At 40.0% G+C, this 21528-nt stretch overlaps 1 protein-coding gene across 22 annotated transcripts in view; it reads left to right on the forward strand.

The window, feature by feature from the left end:
- PHTF2 (putative homeodomain transcription factor 2) overlaps nucleotides 1–21528 on the forward strand; it is a 137260-nt gene that overhangs the window by 58860 nt on the left and 56872 nt on the right. For 21 of the 22 annotated variants that reach the window (XM_002712019.6, XM_089329451.1, XM_051849727.3 and 18 more), the window contains one exon: nucleotides 13212–13268. In XM_002712019.6, the coding sequence (XP_002712065.3) occupies nucleotides 13212–13268 (57 nt within the window). Of the gene's footprint in view, nucleotides 1–4987; nucleotides 5078–13211; nucleotides 13269–21528 lie in introns of all 22 variants that reach the window. The other variant, XM_089329441.1, reaches the window with a different exon arrangement.

Raw genomic sequence — 21528 nt, forward strand, 5'->3', positions numbered from 1 at the left:
CCAGCAGATGGAAAATCTCTCTCACTGTGTTTCTCTCTCTCTCTCTCTCTTTCTCTCCTTCTCTGCCTTTCAAATAGATGAATACATAAATAAATAAATCTTTTTTTAAAAAGTGCTTTCATCACTAAATATCCTTTAAAAACATGTTACTGACTTTAATGCTCTATTATGTGAATATGCCATAATATATTTATTAAGCTATTCCCTTATTTACAAATAGAATTCAGGTTTTTGGAATATTCTCTTATTTCTTCAGTAGCTTTCTAGATTGAGGTTTCTGAGTAAAAAGGAATATTTTCAGGCTTTTGAAACGTCAGTCCCTACTTAGGTAACTGGTCTCCCAGCTCAGCTACTCTCCCATCCTGTGTGCAGATAACCCTTTTCATCCCATTCAGGCTCTTTCTAGACCCTCTTCATCTTTCTTGGGCTGCAGCACCCTACACCAGGATATCTTGCTAGTGGATGGTCTCCTACCTTGCTTGTCCTTTGACACCCAGGCTAGATCAACCCCATATGTGGTCACTGTTCCACCCTGTAGGTTCCCCTCACTCTACGGAGTTCACCTCGACCTCCCACTTGGACTGATACCCCCAGGTCCGGCCCCCATGTGTCAGGCTCCCTCTGCTTTGTCTCGAACATGTGGGCCCCCATGGTTCTGCCCCATATAATGGCGTTAACGCCGAAGAATTATTCAGGAGAAGAGGGTAGAAAAGCAAAAGAAGCCACAAAGAGCCTGGCATTCTGTATGTACTTGGTGATGGGGTATATGTGTTTATTTAAATTCTATTCTGACTCTAGGCTGTTGAGCTGTAGTGGTAAAAGGGAAATTACTGACATAACCCAACTGACAGCTTCTGATATCAGTTGGTATCCCTGATCAGTGACTTGAGTTGACACAATATATTTTGTCTCCCCACGTAGTTGTTTCTTATGTTCTGTATTGTCCCCCCAGGTACTTATGTGAGATGCAGGCATTTAACTGCTAGACTAAATGCCTGTTGTTGAGATCAAGATTATTTAACATTGACATAACTGTATTTAACTGCCTTAAGTACTTCAGAATATTTCAGTATGTTTAGTTCTCCTTATTTACCTTCTTGGAACTCTTCCCATGTTTGCCTTTTACTACAATATATTGTCCCAGTTGTCTTCCTGCCTATCCTTTTTAATAAATTTCCTTACTTCACTTTACTTCATCTCCCCCATCTGAATGTTTATCCTAAATACTTAATTTTTTTAAAAGATTTACTTTATTTATTTGAAAGACAGTTACAGAGAGAGGTAGAGACAGAGAGAGGTCTTCCATCTACTGATTCACTCCCCAGGTGGCCACAGTGGCTGGAGCTGTGCCTATATGGAGCCAGGAGCCAGGAGCTTCTTCCAGGTCTCCCACGTAGGTACAGGGGCCCAAGGACTTGGACCATCTTCTACTGCTTTCCCAGGCCATAGCAGAGAGCTGGATTGGAAGAGGAGCAACTGGGACTAAACTGGCGCCCATATGGGATGCCGACGCTTCAGGCCAGGGCTTTAACCCACTGTGCCACAGCGCCGGCCCCCTAAATACCTAGTTCTTATTTGATTTCCCTTGACGATAAAATTGACCACATGGGGCTGGTGCTGTGGTGCAGCGTGTTAAAACCCTGGCCTGAAGTGCCAGCATCTCATATCGGCACCGGTTCTAGTCCCAGTTGCTCCTCTTCTGATTCAGCTCTCTGCTATGGCCTGGGAAGGCAGTAGAAGATGGCCCAAGTCTCTGGGCCCCTTCACCCGCATGGGAGACCCGGAAGAAGTTCCTGGCTTCGGATCGGCGCAGCTCCGGCTGTTGCGGGCAATTGGGGAGTGAACTATCGGATGGAAGACCTCTCTCTCTCTCTCTCTCTCTGTTCAACTCTGACTTTCAAATAAATAAATAAATCTTAAAAAAAAAAAAAATTGACCGCAAAGTATCCAGATACCTATTTCTGCTGCTAAGTTCCAGATTTTTTGCCTTTCCAACTTTCTTGATTTCTGGTCTTAATTCTTGGCTGTCTTAGTAGCTGCAATAGCCTTTTTAGAACCCACTTTTCTTCCATATCATGTTTAATGGTACCTAGTCCAGGTACTTAAACTGGAAATTATAATTTTATTTTCTTCCATGCTCTCATATCCTGCAACTTTCCTGTCATACATTTTCCTTCACAAATATTGCTATTTTCAGGCCATCTCTCCTTTATGTACAATAGTGTTTGATTCTGCTTTGAGTGGGATCAGATCTTTGAATATTTTCTCTTTGGATTTGTAACTCCTTAGAGGCAGCTTCCACTGCAATCATTTCTCATTGATTTAAAGAATATTCTAAAAAGTTTTCTCTAAACTTGCGTTAGTATTTTACTCTATGATTTGCTGGCTTTCCCTATGCAGTAAGAACTTTGTCAAGACTCATGATTCATATATGTGTGTGTGTGGCTTATAACATACTATACTTAGGGTTAATGCGAGGGATGGTATGGTGTTATTTGACTCTGAGAAGATTTTAAGTGACTTTAGCTTTTTTTTTTTTTTTTTTTTGACAGGCAGAGTGGACAGTGAGAGAGAGAGAGACAGAGAGAAAGGTCTTCCTTTTGCTGTTGGTTCACCCTCCAATGGTTGCCCTGGCTGGCGCGCTGCGGCCGGTGCACCGCGCTGATCCGAAGGCAGGAGCCAGGTGCTTCTCCTGGTCTCCCGTGGGGTGCAGGGCCCAAAGACCTGGGCCATCCTCCACTGCACTCCCTGGCCACAGCAGAGGGCTGGCCTGGAAGAGGGGCAACCGGGACTAGAACCTGGTGTGCCGGTGCTGCAGGCGGAGAATTAGCCTATTGAACCGCGGTGCCGGCCAAGTGACTTTAGCTTTAATTACCTATAATGAATGGAATATTTGATAATTAGCTAGGTTGTGGAATCTGCAGATGAGAGTGTTTTCCCACTTTGATATTTTTGATCTAAATGTGAGAGGATAGCTAGGTATATATTGTTAAAATTTATTCAATTCTAGACCTGTTTTCTTCCTTGAAAAGTCACATGCCACACCCCAAAGATCTTAAATTTTTTAAAAAACCTTATTTAGTTTTTATTTACATTGTATTCAAGCAATTTTTCTTTTTTATGATAACATTTTTGGTTATAGTAAAATCCTGATGATGATTGCTAACTGAAGAAATAAATAACATAGGGCTGATGCTGTGATATAATGGGTAAAGCCACTGCCTGCAGTGCCAGTATCCCATGTGGGTGCTGGTTCAAGTTCTGGCTGATCTACTTCCAATCCAGCTCTCAGTTATAGCCTGGGAAAGCAACAGACGGTGGCCCAAGTTCTTGGGTCCCTGCACCTGCATGGGAGACCTGGAAGAAGTTCCTGGCTCCTGGCTTCAAATCAGCGCAGCTCTGGCCATTTCGTCCATTTGGGGAGTGAACCAGCATTTGGAAGACCTCTCTCTGTCTCTGTCTCTGTCTGTCTCTCTGTCTCTGTCTGTGTCTCTCTCTCTCTCTGCCTCTCTGTAACTCTGCCTGTAGAAATGAATCTGTAGAAAGAAAGAAAGGACAGTTAAAGCAAAGAGGTTTGCAAGAGGTTGCACAAACTCTTTATAGCTTATAATTCTTATTCCATGATTTAGACTTCTATTCCCAATTGAGATGTCTAAATTGAATGTTTAGACATTTAAAGAACTACCCAAATAACATCAGAACTAAAGGGAAATGTTTTTAACTGTTGGGTTAAAGGCTTATATGGCTTGGCCTCTCATGTGCTTTTCCGAGTTTAAAGGAAAGATTGATGCAGAAGACTCAGAGGTTTGGTGAGCAGTTTGGTGGTTATACATTCCAGAGAGTTACTAGCTTTTGACTTTTTCTCAGACCACAGCTTTCTGTCTGACTTCATTATCATTCATAGCTTGTATTGTATAATTGAATGATTCATGAAGCTTCCTCATTTGCTCCTCAAACTGACTTCCTCAGAGGTGTGTGTATAAATGGCAATCAGAAACACTGTGCAGTATGTTGATTTAAATGGCACATTGTAAAAAACACAAAAGAATGGAACAGAGAAGCATTTAAATGGAATAGTAATGAGGTTGCTATTCAATACAGTAGGTGTTAGAAACAAAGCTTCTTAGGAACACTTATAAGAACCAGATATTTATAGGTGTTTAATAGATAAATTCTAGATATCTATTTGATATTCAAAGAATTGGGAACTTTATTTTGGAATCAAAGCTTTAAAAATCAAAATTAATAGTTTCTACTAATTCTGAGTAGAAAATTATCTGAAGCTTATCAGTCATCCTAATGATCTTATTTAATATTTTTATTTTATTGATTTTAAAAGGAGAGAGAGAGAGATCTCCTATCTGGTTCATTCCCCCAGATGTCCAAAATGAATTGGAAGTGGAGCTGGGACTCCCTAGTGGAGTCTTTTTTTTTTTTTTTTTTTTAAGATTTGCTTATTTATTCTAGAAAGAGGTTTTCCATCTGCCAGATCAACCCCAGATGGCTGCAACAGCCTGAGCTGAGTCAGTCTGAAGCTGGGAGCTAGGAGCTTCTTCTGGATCTCCCATGCAGGTGCAAGGGCCCAGGCATTTAACTTAGCCTGTCCTTCACTGCCTTCCCAGGCCATAACCAGAGCTGGATCGGAAGTGGAGCAGCAGGACTCAAACCTGCATCCATATGGGATGCTGGAACTGCAGGCAGCAGCTTTACCTACCCACTGTGCCACAGTGCCAGTCCCTCCCTAGTGGAGTCTTAACTGCTGTGCCAAATGCCCGGCCCTAAGTGGCCAAAGTGTTTCTTTTTTATGTATTAGCAGTATAAATAAAAATAATAATTTTGGAGTGTCTACTATGACAACATAATTTCGGGGTTGTAAATTTTATTAATGATTAATATTTTATTATCCTGTGCACTATTTTGTTCATTAAGTTTAACTTTTAAAATATTATTTAATAACCTAATTTTCTTTTTTCTATCCAACTTGTAGATGGATCATTATTGGCAGTACTAGCCATGTGTTTTAGGTGTCTGGACGAAAAGATCTGGAGTGTTAACAGCTTTGATTCATAAACAATAGGCAGGTATCAAAATATTACCTCGGGGGTGGGCATTGTGGTGCAGCAGTTCAAGCTGCCATTTGGGACGCCTGCATCCCATATCAGAATGCCTGGGTGCAAGTCCCACACCTGCTTCTGATCCAGCTTCCTGCTATTGCACACCTAGGGAGGCAACAGATGGTGGCTCGAGTGCTTGGGTCCTTGTCACCCACATGGGAAACATGAAAAAAAATTGCATTAGAAAAGGACATTTATCTGCAAACCCCCTGATTTTGCTTACTTCTTTGTACCTTCTACCTACATATTTCAAGCTACTCTGATTGCCTCTACCTGTTTTTATAGTTGCATTAAATCTTTTCTCTTGGGGCCAGCTCTTTGGTGTAACAGGTAAAGTTGCCACCTGCAGTGCTAGCATCCCATATGGGTGCTGGTTTGAGTCCTGGCTGCTCCACTTCCAATCCAATTCTGCTATGGCCTGGGAAAGCAGTAGAGGAAGGCCCAAGTCCTTGGGCCCTTGCACTCGCTTGGGAGACCCAGAGGAAGCTCCTGGCTCCTGGCTTCGGACTGGCCCAGCTCTGGCCATTGTGGCAATTGGGGAGTGAACCCACAGATGGAAGAGACTCTCTCTCTCTCTCTCTGCCTTTCAAATAAATAAATAAAGCTTTAAAAACAAAATTTTTTGTTGTTATATAGCTATTAAATCATTATTAAAATGCAGAACTTCACATTAGTTATAAAAATAAACATGACCTTTGTCTATTAGGATCTTATAGTGGATAATGTATATATTAAAAAGTCACACAAAAATGATATATATTTAATGTCAATTTACAGATGAAAATGCTCACCGAGCTCTCCTTCCTTTGCTTATTCTTTTCTATTTTTGCAGGAGAAACTGTCTTCTTTAGCCTGCTAACTGGGGATATATTCTTACCATACCTTTTATAGACACAAATTAGACTGCATCTGTCTTGAAACATGATTGGCCTCTGATATTTGCTAAGGAGGGCCAAGCTAATAAGGGATTTGGACTCTGTGTTACCTTTTTTCCCATTCTATGAGAATTAATAGCTTGCTTTTTAGAATTTCTTAAATGAGATTCATTTGTTGAAGCAAGGAGGTGTTTAAAATATGTGCAAATCTGGCCTTCCTTGCTCCTTGCTTATGTTTATTTGTGAACTCTCAGTCTTTCATCTAGGCACTTAATCTAATTGAACTATTGATAGCTGCCTTTTTGAAGTAAGACACCTTCTCTGTAGCCTCTTGATACCTGAGCTACTGCTGTTCTGAATGTGATGACCGAAGGGGTAATTAGATCACCTGTGAGTAGCTTTTCAAATTGATTTTCAAAGATACTTCTTTTCTGTAATTCCCACTTGATACTTGTTTCCCATTTCATCATCTAATTACCTAGGATTTAACAATTATACTTCTGATACCACCATATTCATTACAATTTTCCCCCTGTGGAACAGAGCTGACCTTACCAGATACCTGGAGAAAGGCATTCTCTACCTACCAGTCGTCTTCTGCCTCCCCTTCGCAGTCTTCCCTTCTGCCATCTCCCCCACTGTGTCCCTTCTTCCCCTTCCCATAATGTTTGTGTCAGTGTATAGAAAAATACAAAATTAGAATGATGGTAAGAAGATGCGGATGTCAGCCATAGGACTATACTGTGAAACATAATTAGTTTCTTAGATAGTTCAGGTTACTCTGGAACAGACCTAGATTAGAATCCTAGGTGAGGGGCTGGCGCTGTGGCATAGTGGGTAAAGCCGCCACCTGCAGTGTCAGCATCCCATGTGGGCAATGGTTCGGGTCTCGGCTGCTCCAGTTCCCATCTAGCTCTCTGCTATGGCCTGGGAAGACAGTACAAGATGGCCCAAATGATTGGGCTCCACACCCAAGTGGGAGGCATGAAGGAAGCTCCTGGCTCCTGCCTTCAGATCAGCACAGCTCCAGGTGTTGTTGCCATTTAGGGAGTCAACCAGCAAATGGAAGACCCTCTTCTCTCTCTCTGCCTCTGCCTCTCTGTAACTCTGCCTTCCAAATAAATAAATAGATCTTTAAAAAAAATATCCTAGGTGATATAAGTAGTGCATATCAATTGGGGGCAGCAGAGGTGAGGGGGTGATGCAGTATAATAATATAAAATAGAAAGAAAAAGTGCTGTTGGCTCCCATATTTCTCAGAGATAATCACTATCAATGGTTTTTCATGTATCCTTCCAATTATCTTCTAATGTCTAAAATGATTTAAGTGTCTAATCTATATATGAATTTTAGTTTTTTGAAATGCAGATAGACACAGTTGGGGTGGGGGGGAGAGAAGCAAAGACAGAGACAAAAGTAAAAACAAAAAGACAGAGATCTTCCATGCTGCTGGTTCACTCCTCAAATGTCCACAACAACCAGGACTGGGCCAGGATGATGCCAGGAACCCAGAACTCAACACACAGGTAACAGGGACTGCACAATTTAAGCCATCACTTGATGCCTTCCACGTTAGCAGGAAATTGGAATTGGAAGTGGAGCTGTGACTTGAACGCAGGTACTCTGATATGGGATACAGGAGTGCTAAGCAGTATCCAGGCTAAATGCCTACCCCTCTGATGTATATATTTACATATAGCACATAATGTAGCTTGTTAGCTACATTCATTTAAATTTTATGATATGTTCATTTTCCTTTTTAGAGTGGTCTTCAGGAAGCCAGAAAGTATGTAGTATTAGTCCAATTTTGATCTAAGTGATATTACTAAATTCCAGTGTCTCCATATCTTTTCCATCTTAATTCTTATAGCTTTCAAGATCCTGCTCCCTGAGTTTTCTTTTTTCTTTTTTTTTTTTTTTTATCATTTATAAAGATAATAAGAAAGAGAAAATCAATTAGGTAAGAAAGCACACTAGAGACAGAGAAGACGCCGGCGCCGTGGCTCACTAGGCTAATCCTCCGCCTAGCGGCGCCGGCACACCGGGTTCTAGTCCCGGTCGGGGCGCCGGATTCTGTCCCGGTTGCCCCTCTTCCAGGCCAGCTCTCTGCTGTGGCCAGGGAGTGCAGTGGAGGATGGCCCAGGTGCTTGGGCCCTGCACCCCATGGGAGACCAGGAAAAGCACCTGGATCCTGGCTCCTGCCATCGGATCAGCGCGGTGCGCCGGCCGCAGCGGCGGCCATTGGAGGGTGAACCAACGGCAAAGAAAGACCTTTCTCTCTTGTCTTTCTCTCTCTCACTGTCCACTCTGCCTGTCAAAAAAAAAAAAAAAAAAAAAAAAAAAAAAAAAAAAAGAGAGAGAGAGAGAAGACAGGAAAGGTCTTACGTATCTGTGGCTTCAGTTTTCTCAGGGAAGTGATTGGCTGGACGTTCTGCCAGGTTGGAGATGTTCACAGTAAATTAGAATTGAAGCTTGTGGGAGAACTTGTCCTTTCCAGGAGTATTGTAGGAGATTGGTGTAGGATTACCAGACCTGTTGTTAAAGATGCAGGATAAATCTGTAGACGATGGCAGAGTGGTCAGCTGGACCCGGGAGCAAAGAAGGTGCCTGTAGATCAGCTGTGGTTGGGTGAGGGTGCACAAAGGGCTTACAGTATTCACATGTTTCTAGGAGTAATAATTTAAGCTTTAATAAAATTGCTTACCACAGCCAGGCACCAGAGAATGAACTTAACATTCTTAGCATGTACAAAACTTTCAGCTACAAAATGTAAATCAGGATTTCAGAGTCTCTTATAATATGGTAGTGATGTATTTTTCATCCCTGAAACAAATAATCATTTATTAAGAGTAAGTGTACATTCTTTAATTTAGACATTTTTCAAAACACCTAAACTTTAGAGACTTGCCTGAGGGGTGGAGGGGAAGAGGGAGGATGTTAGAGTGTAGTTCATATTTGCAAGTAGCCAAAATATCACATTTTCTTTGATTGAAGACATATTATCTGATTAAAATTCCTGTTGTACTAGATAAATGTTACGACTGAATTTCTTTTAATATTTTGCATGGCATTTAAAAAAGTTTTTTTTTCAGGGAATTGTAATTGAACTTGTCCCAGTAATTTAATTGTATGTAGAAGAAATACAGGTTTCTATGACGTAGTCAAACCTCTTAGTATTTGTGTGTCAGAGGTAAAACAGAAACTGTTAAACCTGTTGAGTTGTTTGTTTTTTTAATTTTGGTAGCACAGCTCTGCAAATTATTCAGGATCCACCACCGCAAGTCCTGAGAAGATGGTTCTTCTCTTTGTCTAGTATCACTTCTTTTCTTGCTCTGGGATGATTGTTTTTCCTTCAGGGAAAGAGTTCAGCCCCAGCCATGGGGGCCTTGATCTGTGTTGCCAGATTTCAGCTTGGGATAAAGTGAGGCTTTAGGCTAGAAGGGATCCTTATAATTCCTTTCCTGTGGGCAGGCATTTGGGGCAGCCGCGAAGATGCTGCTTTGAATACTTGCATCCCTTATTGGAGTGTCTGGGCTCAAGTCCTGGCTCTGCTTTGATTCCAGCCATCTGCTGTGTGCCCCCTGGGAAGCAGCAGGTGATGGCTCAGGTGGTTGGATCTCTGTCGCCCGCATAGGAGACTGAGATTGAGTTCTGGGTTCCTGGCTTTGGCTTGGCTCCCCAGGCTGTTGTGGACTTTGGGGAGTAGATGGAAGATCTCTGTGTGTCTCTTTGACTACCTTTCAAGTAAATAGTAAGTAATTAAAAAAAGAAAAAAGAATTGCTATGCTGTCCCTTCTGGGATCCTGCTACCACCCTAATTTCACAGTGCCTCTGATGCAAATCTCAAGAAATAGTCTTCAGACATGATTCGGTCTGAGTTCATGTGTACGGGTAACTTTCTGAGGGCATGACATCACTAAGCAGAACCCTGAACATTTCCCTCCGAAGCACCTGCATTTAGGTTAGCAACACCTTCACAGTTTTCTCTAAGAAAGTATTTATTTGCTTGTGTAACCAAATGGTCCATTCCGATAGTATTTTTAAAACACAAGAAGTCTGCTACAAAGGTGAATTGATGGTGCTTCCACTTAGTCAGTTACTTGCAATTGAAATGACACTTAGCTAGTTACAAGAAAGACCCCATAAAGCATTCTGTTACAGTAAAGTTGTCCTTCCTCTCACCCATCGAATCTTCAAATAAAATTGTCTCCCTAGTAATGCAGCCAATCTTATGGTGTGACTTTCTATAGAAATATCTGCCTACCCACTCTTTTTAAAGGTTCCATTCTGCTGTGTACAAGTAAAGAATCTTGGCCTTCAAAAAGCTTTTCCACTTCACCCACTGCTTCTCTGCAGAGTTTTCTAGGCTTTCTGTACCTTTTGGAACATGGGCTACTAGAATATCCAGACACTATTTCACTGAACCTAGTTATGCCAAAGACTGACACATACTTCTGGTTGGTAATGTTATGTGGGAATTACTTTTTCTGATTTTAGGATTACAGGACATAATCTCAGTAGTCACACTGAAAAGTAAAAACAGTGTTCCTCTAAAGAGAATTTAGGCATTCTTTTGAATATATATGAAAACAAACGCTGCCAAAATAATCATTAAAACATATTTATGCCTATTTGTTATCAATTTGCTTCCTGTTTCTCAAAGTATGCAACGCATTGAAATATTTACACATTTTAAACCTGAATTTTGATCGTGTGTAGTTCCTGCATTACTAAATAAGAGCAGAATTATTCCTGTGGAATCCATGTTCTCATGCTTAACCTTTTCTGATTTTAAGAAAGATGATCGTTTGAATTCAGCATTTAAGAGGGTAAAGGGCAAATGGTCACTGCAGGTCAGATATACTGTTGGTATTTTTTTTTTTTTTTTAAGATTTATTTATTTAAGAGACAGAGTTACAGATAGAAGGAGAGACAAAGAGAAAGGTCTTTCATCCAATGGTTCACTCCCCAAATGACTGCAATGGCCAGAACTGGGTTGATCTGAAGCCAGGAGTTAGGGGCCTCCTCCAGGTCTTTGGCCCCTGCACTTAGGCAATCTTCCACTGCCTTCCCAGGACATTAGCAAGGAGCTAGATTGGAAGTGTAGCAGCCAGGTCTTGAACTGACACCCACATGATACTGATGCCACAATGGTGCCACTGGCGGAGGGTTAACCTCCTACACCACAGCACCAGCCTCTACTGTTAATGTTAACCATTGGTTGTTCCATACCTAAGACTTCTTAACCCATCTTTATAGAGATGGATGGTAATTTTAGTTACATATAAGTGAGTTGTTTGGTCTAGATGGATTGGAGTGTTATAAGATTTTAATTTCGAGGAATATTATTTCACAATATGATTTTTCAAATAAAAAAGGAGTCACTAGAAAGTAATGAGAAAGAGCAGGATTTTTAGGATCAGAATAATTAGTATGAATAAGATAATGTACAAGAGAGAATAATAGATAAAGGGCTCTTGTGGTGACATTTAATAAATTCTTTTATTCTGTCTTCTTCATATTTACTTTAAAACCACCCTGGTGTTATCAAGTTCTCATTTCTTCTAATGAGATTAAAAAGAACACTGTCAGGCCTGGCATAATATGTGGCATAATAGGTTAGGTGACCGCCTGCAGAGCCAGCATCCCATATGGGTACTGGTTCATGTTCCAGCTGCTGCTCTCTCTTTCTTTCCTTCCTTCCTTCCTTCCTTCCTTCCTTCCTTCCTTCCTTCCTTCCTTCCTTCCTTCCTTCCTTCCTTTCTTTTTTTTTGACAGGCAGAGTTAGTGAGAGAGAGAGAGACAGAGAGAAAAGTCTTCCTTTTCCGTTGGTTCACCCCGCAATGGCCGCTGCGACCGGCGCACCGCGCTGACCTGAAGCCAGGAGCCAGGTGCTTCTCCTGGTCTCCCATGCGGGTGCAGGGCCTAAGCACTTGGGCCATCCTCCACTGCACTCCCAGGCCACAATAGAGAGCTGGACAGGAAGAGGAGTGACCGGGACAGAATCTGGCTCCCTGACCGGGACTAGAACCCAGGGTGCCGGCGCCGCAGGCAGAGGATTAGCCTAGTGAGCCATGGCACCGGCCCATCTGCTCCACTTTCAATCCAGCTTCCTACTATGGCCTGGGAAAGCAGTGAAAGATGGCCCAAGTGCTAGGGACTCTACACCTGTGTGGGAGACCAGGCAGAAGCTCCTGGCTCCTGGCTTCAGATCAGCTCATCTCCTGCCATTGCAGCCATTTGGGGAGTGAACCAGCAGATGGAAGACTTCTCTCTCTGTAACTCTGCCTCTCAAATAAGTAAATAACTCTTTTAAAAAAATACTGTCTAAAAGGACTTTGGAGGAAAATGATGCTTTAAGTCAAAAAATAATTCTAAAAATTTCTTATAGTATTTTTGTATCTGGTATTTCTGGATTTAGTCTTTATTCTCATAAGTGTAATTATCTAAAGCATTTTTGATTTCTTAGAATTCTAATTTTCAGTTAATGCAGATAGTAAAAATTCCTAATCATGATCATAGGCCATTGGCCCATTTTGGCTTCCTGTTTGGATATAGAATATTAAGTAGAAACTTAGAGACAGTATGGGTTACAAAAGCAAAGAACTGGGTCAGAAAAACTAAAGAATGGTGTGTTCATCCTGCCTGGGTGAAAGTACAATTCATAGAACATTTTAGCATCTAATAGTAATAGACATAGAAGCTATGAAGATTCCTACTTCTTAATTCTTTCTCTGTGTCTTCAATTGTTTCATAACTTTATTTTCCAAGATAATTACTATCTTTGTTTTATGAAATTTTAATTCTAGAGAATATTAGTATTTTGCGTCTATAAAATAATTCTCTAAAGGACTTATTTCTTAAGAATTTTTTTCTTGAATATTCCGGAGTTATATTCTGTATAGCAATGGCTTTCAAATACCAGAATCATCGAAGAAGATTTTGAAAACAGGCTTTGGGGCCCCATCCCGTATTTCTGGTTCAGTAACTCTAGGATGGGCCCCGAGAGTTTGCATTTCTAACAAGTTACATCATGATGCTAATACTGCTGGTCCTGAAACCATACTTTGAGAGCCATTGCAACACAGTGTTGATCCCAGAAGTCTGAGACAGAACTGAATCTACTCTGTGCTGAATGAACACCTTGTTGCTTATAATTCAAGCAATGTTAGGTACCAGCAATGATCACTTAATGTGTCCTTGTCTTTTGTATTTCCCATAGATTGGAGCATATGATCAACAAATATGGGAAAAATCTGTTGAACAGAGAGAAATCAAGGTAACACATATATTTCATTTTATTTGTCATGAAATGTGGTTCATTGAGTTGATTATTCACATTTTATTTAATATCATACTTTTAAGATATGAATTAATATTCTGTATAAATTTTTAAATCAAGAGGGACTCTGATGACATAGTGATGTGTCTTCTGGTGATTTATTTATTTATTTTTTTGCTTTTTAGCATCTTTCTATTTAAAAATTAAATTTCTAATGATTATTTTTTTGTCAGCTTCTTTCCCCTTTCACTTGTCACCTTATACTTCTAGTTTGCTTTCCTCCCTTTTGATGCTGTCATTGCTCTGTACAGTTTATTAAACTGGTAAGTGTTTCAGGACTTTTCCCGCCTGAGTTGATCCTGTGCACATGCTGCTCTGCTTAATTGACGTCTGCTTTTTTGGAGCTACTAACAGAATGACTTGGACACAAAAAGAGTCGCTGGAAAGTTGGTCATGAAAATTTAGGAAAGTAAAGCATTAATTAAAATGTTTTTATAGTAGGTGTTTTTTTTTTCCTGAACATGTGATACCTCTCTTAAGCTGATAAGATATTTTCATAGGCTACCTTGCTAGCATGAAGACTATTTTTAAACTAAATTTGTTGCTCTCGGCACTCTTTGGTGGTAATAAGATATATGTTTTTCATTTGCATAGATACTAATCAGTGTGTTCCTGCACGAGCTAAATTTAATCTGAGCCCAGAAAATGTTATTTCAGTTACTTGGCATTTTGAATTTTGTACAGAAACATTTACAATAGATTGAATACCAGTGTCTGTCTAAAAAATCTGTCAGTATTTAGACAGCTTATCTTTAATAAAGAGCTGCTTTCTTTGCCATTTGTCACTTTTAATCTTTAAACTATTTTTGACAGATTAATCATTTAGCAAGGTTGTAGTATGTGTTAACTGTGGGATGGGGACAGAGAGATGAAATAGATTATAGTTTTTTTTGGAAGGTTACATCCAGAATTACAAATGAGATAAATTCAATTGAGAAGCACGTGTAAATCTCTGTAGGAGCATCCCCTGGGAAGGTGGGGAAAGACATCACAGAGAAAGTGGCTTAGGAACTGGCTCTGGGGAGAATGGGGAAGACAGAAGACAGGCATATGGCAATATAAGTAAAGGAAGAAAGGAACATTGCCAAGTCAGCAGTCCTCAAGAAGTTGGATTTGGTAATAGGTTGGGTGGAGGAAGGAGATTAGGGTAGTTAGGAAAGGAAAATGGAAGTCAGATTATGAAGGGGCTTGAATGTCTAACCCAGGTTTGGACATAATCTGGAAACTGTAAGCAAAAATACTAAATTTAAATTTTAACAAATTCACTCAGGCATCACTAAGTATGCTAGAAATACTAGAAGAAGAGTGAGTAGATTTTTGTTGGATGGAAGAAAACAGAGCAGAACATTGGGAAACTCCAAATAGGTAGGCACAGAAAGAGATGCAGGTGAAGCTGGGAGAGAAGTAGGAGCTCCACGAGGACGCAGTGTGGGGAAAGTATCAAGAAGAGTTGGAGTAGTCAAGCAAATAAGGAATAGCAGAGGGGCCTTTTAAGATGCCTTAAAGCCTTTTACTTTCTTTGAGGAAAAGAAAAATTTTAATTCATCCGTCAGGGGCATTAACTACCTCGGGAGGTTGTATTACCAGTTACAGGACCTATAACTTCCTTCTGAAATGCATCTTTCTTTATGGATTATGCCATTGCTGAATGATAGCTATTGAAGAGTTGAAAAAAAAAAGAATTAAAACTTACTCTTGCTATTTTGAATTACAAGATTCGATTTGTTGACAAGGCTTAAAAACACATTTCATTCTTTTTTTTTTTTTTTTTTTGTAAGATTTATTTATTTGTTTGAGAGGCAGAGTTACAGAGAGAGGAAGACAGGGAGAGAGATCTTCCATAAGCTGGTTCCCTCCCCAAATGACCACAAAAGCTGGGGCTAGGCCAGGCCGAAGCAGGAGCTTCTTCTGGGTCTCCCATGAGGGTATAGTGGGCCATCTTCCACTGCCTTTTTTTTTTTTTTTTTTTTAAGATTTTTGTTTATTTGAGAGGCAGAGTTACAATCAGAGAGAGGGGGAGACAGAGAGAAAGGTCTTCCATCCACTGGTTCACTCTCCAAATGGCCACAATGGCTGGAGGTGGGCCAATCTGAAGCCAGGAGTCAGGAGCTTCTTCCGCGTTTTCTCCCATGTGAGTGCAAGGACCCAAGCACTTGGGTCATTTTCCTCTGATTTTCCAGGCCATTAACAGAGAGCTGGATCAGAGGAGTAGCAGCCAGGACATGAACTGGTGCCCATATGGGATGCTGGCTCCCTGGAGGAGGCTCCACCTGCTGTGCCACAGCACCAGTTCCAGCACATTTCATTCTTGTAACACTTTTTGGTGGAGGCAAGTTATAGTGTAAAACAGTTTTGTGGGCAGGCGCCGTGGCTCACTAGGCTAATCCTTCGCCTGCGGCGCTGGCACACCAGGTTCTAGTCCCGGTTGGGGCGCCGGATTCTGTCCCGGTTGCTCCTCTTCCAAGCCAGCTCTCTGCTGTGGCCCAGGAAGGCAGTGGAGGATGGCCCAAGTGCTTAGGCCCTGCACCTGCATGGGAGACCAGAAGAAGCACCTGGCTCCTGGCTTCGTATCAGCGTGATGCACCGGCTGCAGCGCGCCGGCCACGGCGGCCGTTGGAGGGTGAACCAACGGCAAAAGGAAGACCTTTCTCTCTGTCTCTCTCTCACTGTCCACTCTGCCTGTCAAAAAAAAAAAAAAAGTTTTGTATTTATTCTATGGAAGGTAGAGAGGTGCATTAAAATGTGTTTTGATGTTAATATTTGATAAAAATAAAATATTCTGCCTGTTTAGTGAACACTATACCAAGTGTATTAGATTTGTTCTGTCTCATCAGTTCTCATTTGTCAAAGCAGTGAGCAGCTACTAAGGAAATCAAAGAAAGCCATATGAGAAAATATATTTCTTACAAGTGTTTTTTTAAGACCAATAAAAGTACAAAATCTTTTGTAAATTGCAAATTATTTTTCCTTAAATATTTTAGAAATTATAACTGAATGCTTTGCTTCATTTTCTAACTACCTTGACCAAAACACCTACTAGACTTCAATATTTTTAAAAGAATTTTTTAAAAGATTTGTTTGGAAGAAAGAGAGAGATCTTCCATGTGCTAGTTCACGCCCCACATGGCCTCAACAGCAAGATCTGGGCCAGGCCGCAGCCAGGAGCCAGGAGCTTATTCCAGGTCTCCCATGTGGGTGGCAGGGGCCCAGACACATGGGTCATCTTCTGTTGCTTTTTCCAGGTGCATTAACAGGGAGCTGGATCAGAATTGGAGCAGCAGGGACATGAACTGGTACCTACGTAGAATGCCATCATCACAGGCAGCAGCTTTACCCTCTAGCCCCACCCCCCCATCCCGCCTTTAAACTTTTTTTTAAAGATTTATGCTATTTATTTGAAAGAGATACAGAGACAGGGAGAGAGCTTATCCATCTGGTGGTTCACTCCCCAAAGAGTCACAACAGCTGTACTGGGCCAGGCTGAAGCCAGAAACTAGGAGCTTCTTCCAGGTCTCCCTCATGGGTACAGGGGTCCAAGCACTGGGGTCATCTGCTGCTGCTTTTCCCAGCCGTGTTAGTGGGGAGCTGGATTGAAAGTAGAGCAGCCAGGACTTGAACAGGATGCTGGTGTTCCAGGTGGCAGCTCTACCTGTTACTACACTGACCTCTAGTATCTACTAGACTTTTAAAACTTCAACAAAAGCTTATTGAAACATTTTAGAAGCAAAAAGGAATTGGAAACTAAACAGGATTACTAGAAAGTGAATCTGAGGTTTCTGGCCTTTGAGAGAGTCTGAGTAGCGAGTCTAGATCACTGAACAGAAGCCCTTTCCAAACAAATAGGCCTTTTCAGTTTTGTGCTCAACCTTATCTGTATATGTACTCATTTTTTAAAAAATAAAAAACTTCATACTGTTACGCCATTGTACTATGGAATATATTTAAGGAGTTTAAGTGCATTAAATACAATAAGAAATATTTTGTTTCTTAGGGATTAATTGCATGTGTATTGCTTGTTTCTACTTTTTAATTAGTGCAAAAACAAGTAGTTTTGAAAATTACTTTTCTTTTTCAAAAACTAAGATTTTGTTTTTTACTTGTTCATTTAAAATTTTGAGGGTTCATGATTATTACTGAAAATTATGCTACTTTGTTTGAATGTAGTTTACCCCTGAGTAACTGAAAATATTCAAGTTAAAATATCTATTTCAGTAAAATCAGATTTTATGAATGCTGAAATGTTGGTACTATTTTCATTTCTGTGAATAAAGTTGTTAATGGTAGATATATGAGTGAACTTTTTCTGTATTTCTTTTTAATCCATTTTAGTCTGATGGGCTCCCTTGAAGGGGAAGTACTTTTTTTTTTTTTTTTAATTAATTAATTTGAAAGACAGAGTTAAAGAGAGAAAGGGAGAGACAGAGAGATCTTCTATCTTCTGGCTCACTCCTCAAATGGCCGTGATAGCCAGGGCTGTTCCAGGAGCTTCTTCCAGATCTCCCATGTGGGTGCAGCGGCCCAAGCACTTGTGCCATCCTCAGTTGCTTTCCCAGACACATTAACAGGGAGCTGGATTGGAAGTAGAGCAGCCAGAACACAAAGCAGTGCCCATGTGGGATGCCAGAATCACAGGCTGCAGCTTGACCTACTATATACTACAATGCCAGCCCTCCAAATAAGTTTAATAAACTTTAAAATAGAAAAATGAACCACATATAAACAAGGTCAGGTAGAATGAGCTTGTTGAAAACAATATAGTTACATAAATCAAGACAGTTTACTATTTCTCTGTGGAACTTAGCTCTTGAAACAATCTTTTTAAAAATTTTAGGGATATATAGGGAAATTAAGCTTCAGATTAGTCAGAAAACAATGGCATTAAGGTCAAGTTGTTAGACAAGGAATTATAATGGAAATAAACTAAAGTATGTTCTATTTTCATTTTTGACAATAATAAAAGTAAAAACCTGTTGTAATAAATTTCATACCAAATCAAAATAGTATTTTAAAATGAAATTTTATTTACAGTTTTATTTTATTGCAAAATCACAGGAATGACTTAGAATCTATCAATCATGGGAAGTAACATTGAGATGGGAAGTATTATTTCTGCCAGTTATGTTCTATAAAATCACTACAAACCCTGAATTAGCAAATACTGAGTCATTGCTACTAGAGATGTAATTAGGTTCCTGTGATCCTTTGGTTACAGCGCATTCATCAACCAGTCAGGTACATAACCTTGTTTATTTTTTTTCCCCTTGCGCAGAACTATACAGCCTTACAGTTATAAACTTCATACACTTCATAATTATAATTAGGAACATGGTGATTCTTCCCACTGTGCCCAATTCCCAACCCCTCTTCCTCCGTTTCTTATTCCCACTCATTTTTTACTGAGATCTGTTTTCAGTTGACTTTATACACATATGTTTAACTCTGTTAATTAAAGAATACAACAAATAGTATTAAAAAATCAAACTGTTCTTCAGCAGTCAAGACAAGGGCTGTTCAAGTCATTGCTTCTCAAAGCGTCTATTTCACTCCTACAGGTTGCCTTTTAGGTGCTCTGTTGGTTATCACAGGTCAGAAAGAACATATGGTATTTGTCCCTTTGAGACTGGCTTATTTCACTAAGTATGATGTTTTCCTGATTTATCCATTTTGTTGTAAATGACCAGATTCCATTTTTTATTGCTGTATAGTATTCCATAGTGTACATATCCTATAATTTCTTTATCTAGTCTTCAATTGTCTGGCATTTGGCTTGATTCCATGTCTTAGCTACTGTGAATTAAGCTGCAATAAACATAGAGGTACAGATAACTCAAGGTCTCCTGTGTGTCCATATGATTTTCCACAGCATTTTTTCCTTTTTCTTTCCCTAAAGATTTGTGTATTTATTTGAAAAGCAGACCTACAGAGAGGCAGAGGCAGAGAGAGAGAGAGAGAGAGAGGTGTCTTCCATCTGCTGGTTCACTCCCCAGATGGCTGCAACAGCCGGAGCTGTGCTGATCCAAAGCCAGGAGCCAGGAGCTTCCTCCAGGTCTCCCACATGGGTGCAGGGGCCCAAGGTCTTGGACATCTTCCACTGCTTTCCCAAGTCATAGCAGAGAGCTGGATAAGAAGTAGAGCAGCTGGGACTCTAACCAGAACCCAAATGGGATGCCAGCACTGCAGGCAGTGGCTTCACCCACTAAGACACAGCACTAGCCCCTCAACATCATTTTTTCTATATCTGAGAAGAATGTCCTTGGTATTTTGATATTGTATTGAATCTGTAATTTGCTTTTGGAAGTATGGACATTTTGATGATTCTGATTCTTCCAATACATGAACATGGAAGATTTTTCTGTTTTTTGTATCTTCTTTTGTTTCTTTCTTTAATATTTTATAATTCTCATCATAGAGATCTTTGACATCCTTGGTTAAATTTATTCCAAGGTATTTGATTTTGTTTTTGTAGTGGTTATAAATGGAATTGATCTTAGAAGTTCTTTCTCAGCCATGGCATTGTCTGTGTATACAACGATTGTCTTATGTATTGATTTTATATCTTGCTACTTTACCAACTCCTCCATGAGTTCCAGTAGTCTCTTAGTAGAGTCTTTTGGATCTCTTTTATATAGACTCAAGTGATCTGCAAATAGGGATAGTTTGATTTCCTCATTCCCAATTTGAATCCCTTTGATTTCTTTTTTTTTTTTTTTTTTCGGTCTTCCGTAGACTTTTATTATGAGAGAGAAAATAACAGCGACAGAGGTAGAGGGAAAGGAAGGAGGAAGGAAAAAAGAGCCCCTTTGATTTCTTTTTTGTCTAATGGCTTTGGCTAAAACTTCCAGGACTATGTTGACTAGCAGTGGTGAGAGTGGGCATTTTTGTCTGGTTCTGGATCTCAGACACCTTTTCCCCATTCAATAGGATGCTGGCCATGGGTTTATCATAAATTGCCTTTATTATGTTGAGGAATGTTCCTTCTATACCCAATTTGAGAAGAATTGGAGTTAGAATAGAATTCAGTAGTGAAGCTAGGGCTTTTCTTTGTTGGGAAGATCTTTATTACTGAATCAGTTTTCATCTTGGTTATGGGTCTGTTTAGGCTTTCTGTGTCTTCATGGTTCAATTTAGGTGGGTTGTTTGTGTTTAGGAATCTATCCATGATTTTGTTTATTTTTTCAAAAAATACCCAACTCTTTTGATTATCTTTAAAATTTTTTTGTTTCAATTTTGTTGATTTCTTCTCTAATTTTAATTATTTCCTTTCTCCTACTAGTTTTGGGTTTGGTTTGTTGTTGCTTTTTCTAAATCCTTGAAGTGCATAGATAGTTCATTTATTTGGTGCCTTTCCAGTTTCTTGATGTAGGCACCAATTGCTATAAACTTTCCTCTTGACATTGCTTTTGCCATATCCCATAAATTTGATACACTGTCATCTTAATTTGTTTCCAGAATTTTTTTTATTTCTCTTAATTTCTTCTGTGACCCACTGTTCATTCAGGAGCGTGTTGCTCAGTCTCCATGTGTTTGCATATGTTCTAGAGATTCCTGATTTGTTGATTTCCAGCTAAATCGCATTGTGGGCTGAGAAGATGCATGGTATAATTTAGATTTTTTTTTTTTTAATTTGCTGAGAGTTACTTTATGGTCTAGCATGTGGTCAGTTTAGAGAAAGTTCCATGCACTGGTGAGAAGAATGTGTATTCTGCAACTATAGGATGGAAAGTTAGGATATCTGTGGATATCTGTTAGGTCCATTTGGTCTGTAGTGTCGATTAACTCTGTTGTTTCCTTGCTGATTTTCTGTCTTGTTGACCTGTCCATTGCTGAAAGAGGGTGTGGGGATTGAAGTTCCCCATTACTATTGTATTAGAGTCTATGTCTCCCTTTAGATACCTTAACTTTTCTTCTAAACAGCCAGGTTCCCTATAATTAGGTGCATATACATTTCTAAGTTACATCTTCCTAATGAATTGGTCCCTTAATCATCACACAGAGCCCTTCTTTGTCTCTTAACAGTTTTTGTGTTGAAGTCTGTTTTGTCTGATGGCTACACCATTTCTTTTGGTTTCTGTTACCATGGAATATCTTTTTCCATCCTTTCGTTTTCAGTTTGCCTGCATCTTTGTTGGTGAGATGTGTTTCTTGTAGGCAGCAAATAGGTGGGTTTGTTTTTTAATCCATTCAGCCAGTCTGTGTC

Source organism: Oryctolagus cuniculus, chromosome 3 (genome assembly GCF_051225735.1).
Source record: "Oryctolagus cuniculus isolate XC-2025 breed Fujian yellow rabbit chromosome 3, ASM5122573v1, whole genome shotgun sequence".
Classification (NCBI taxonomy): Eukaryota; Metazoa; Chordata; class Mammalia; order Lagomorpha; family Leporidae; genus Oryctolagus; species Oryctolagus cuniculus.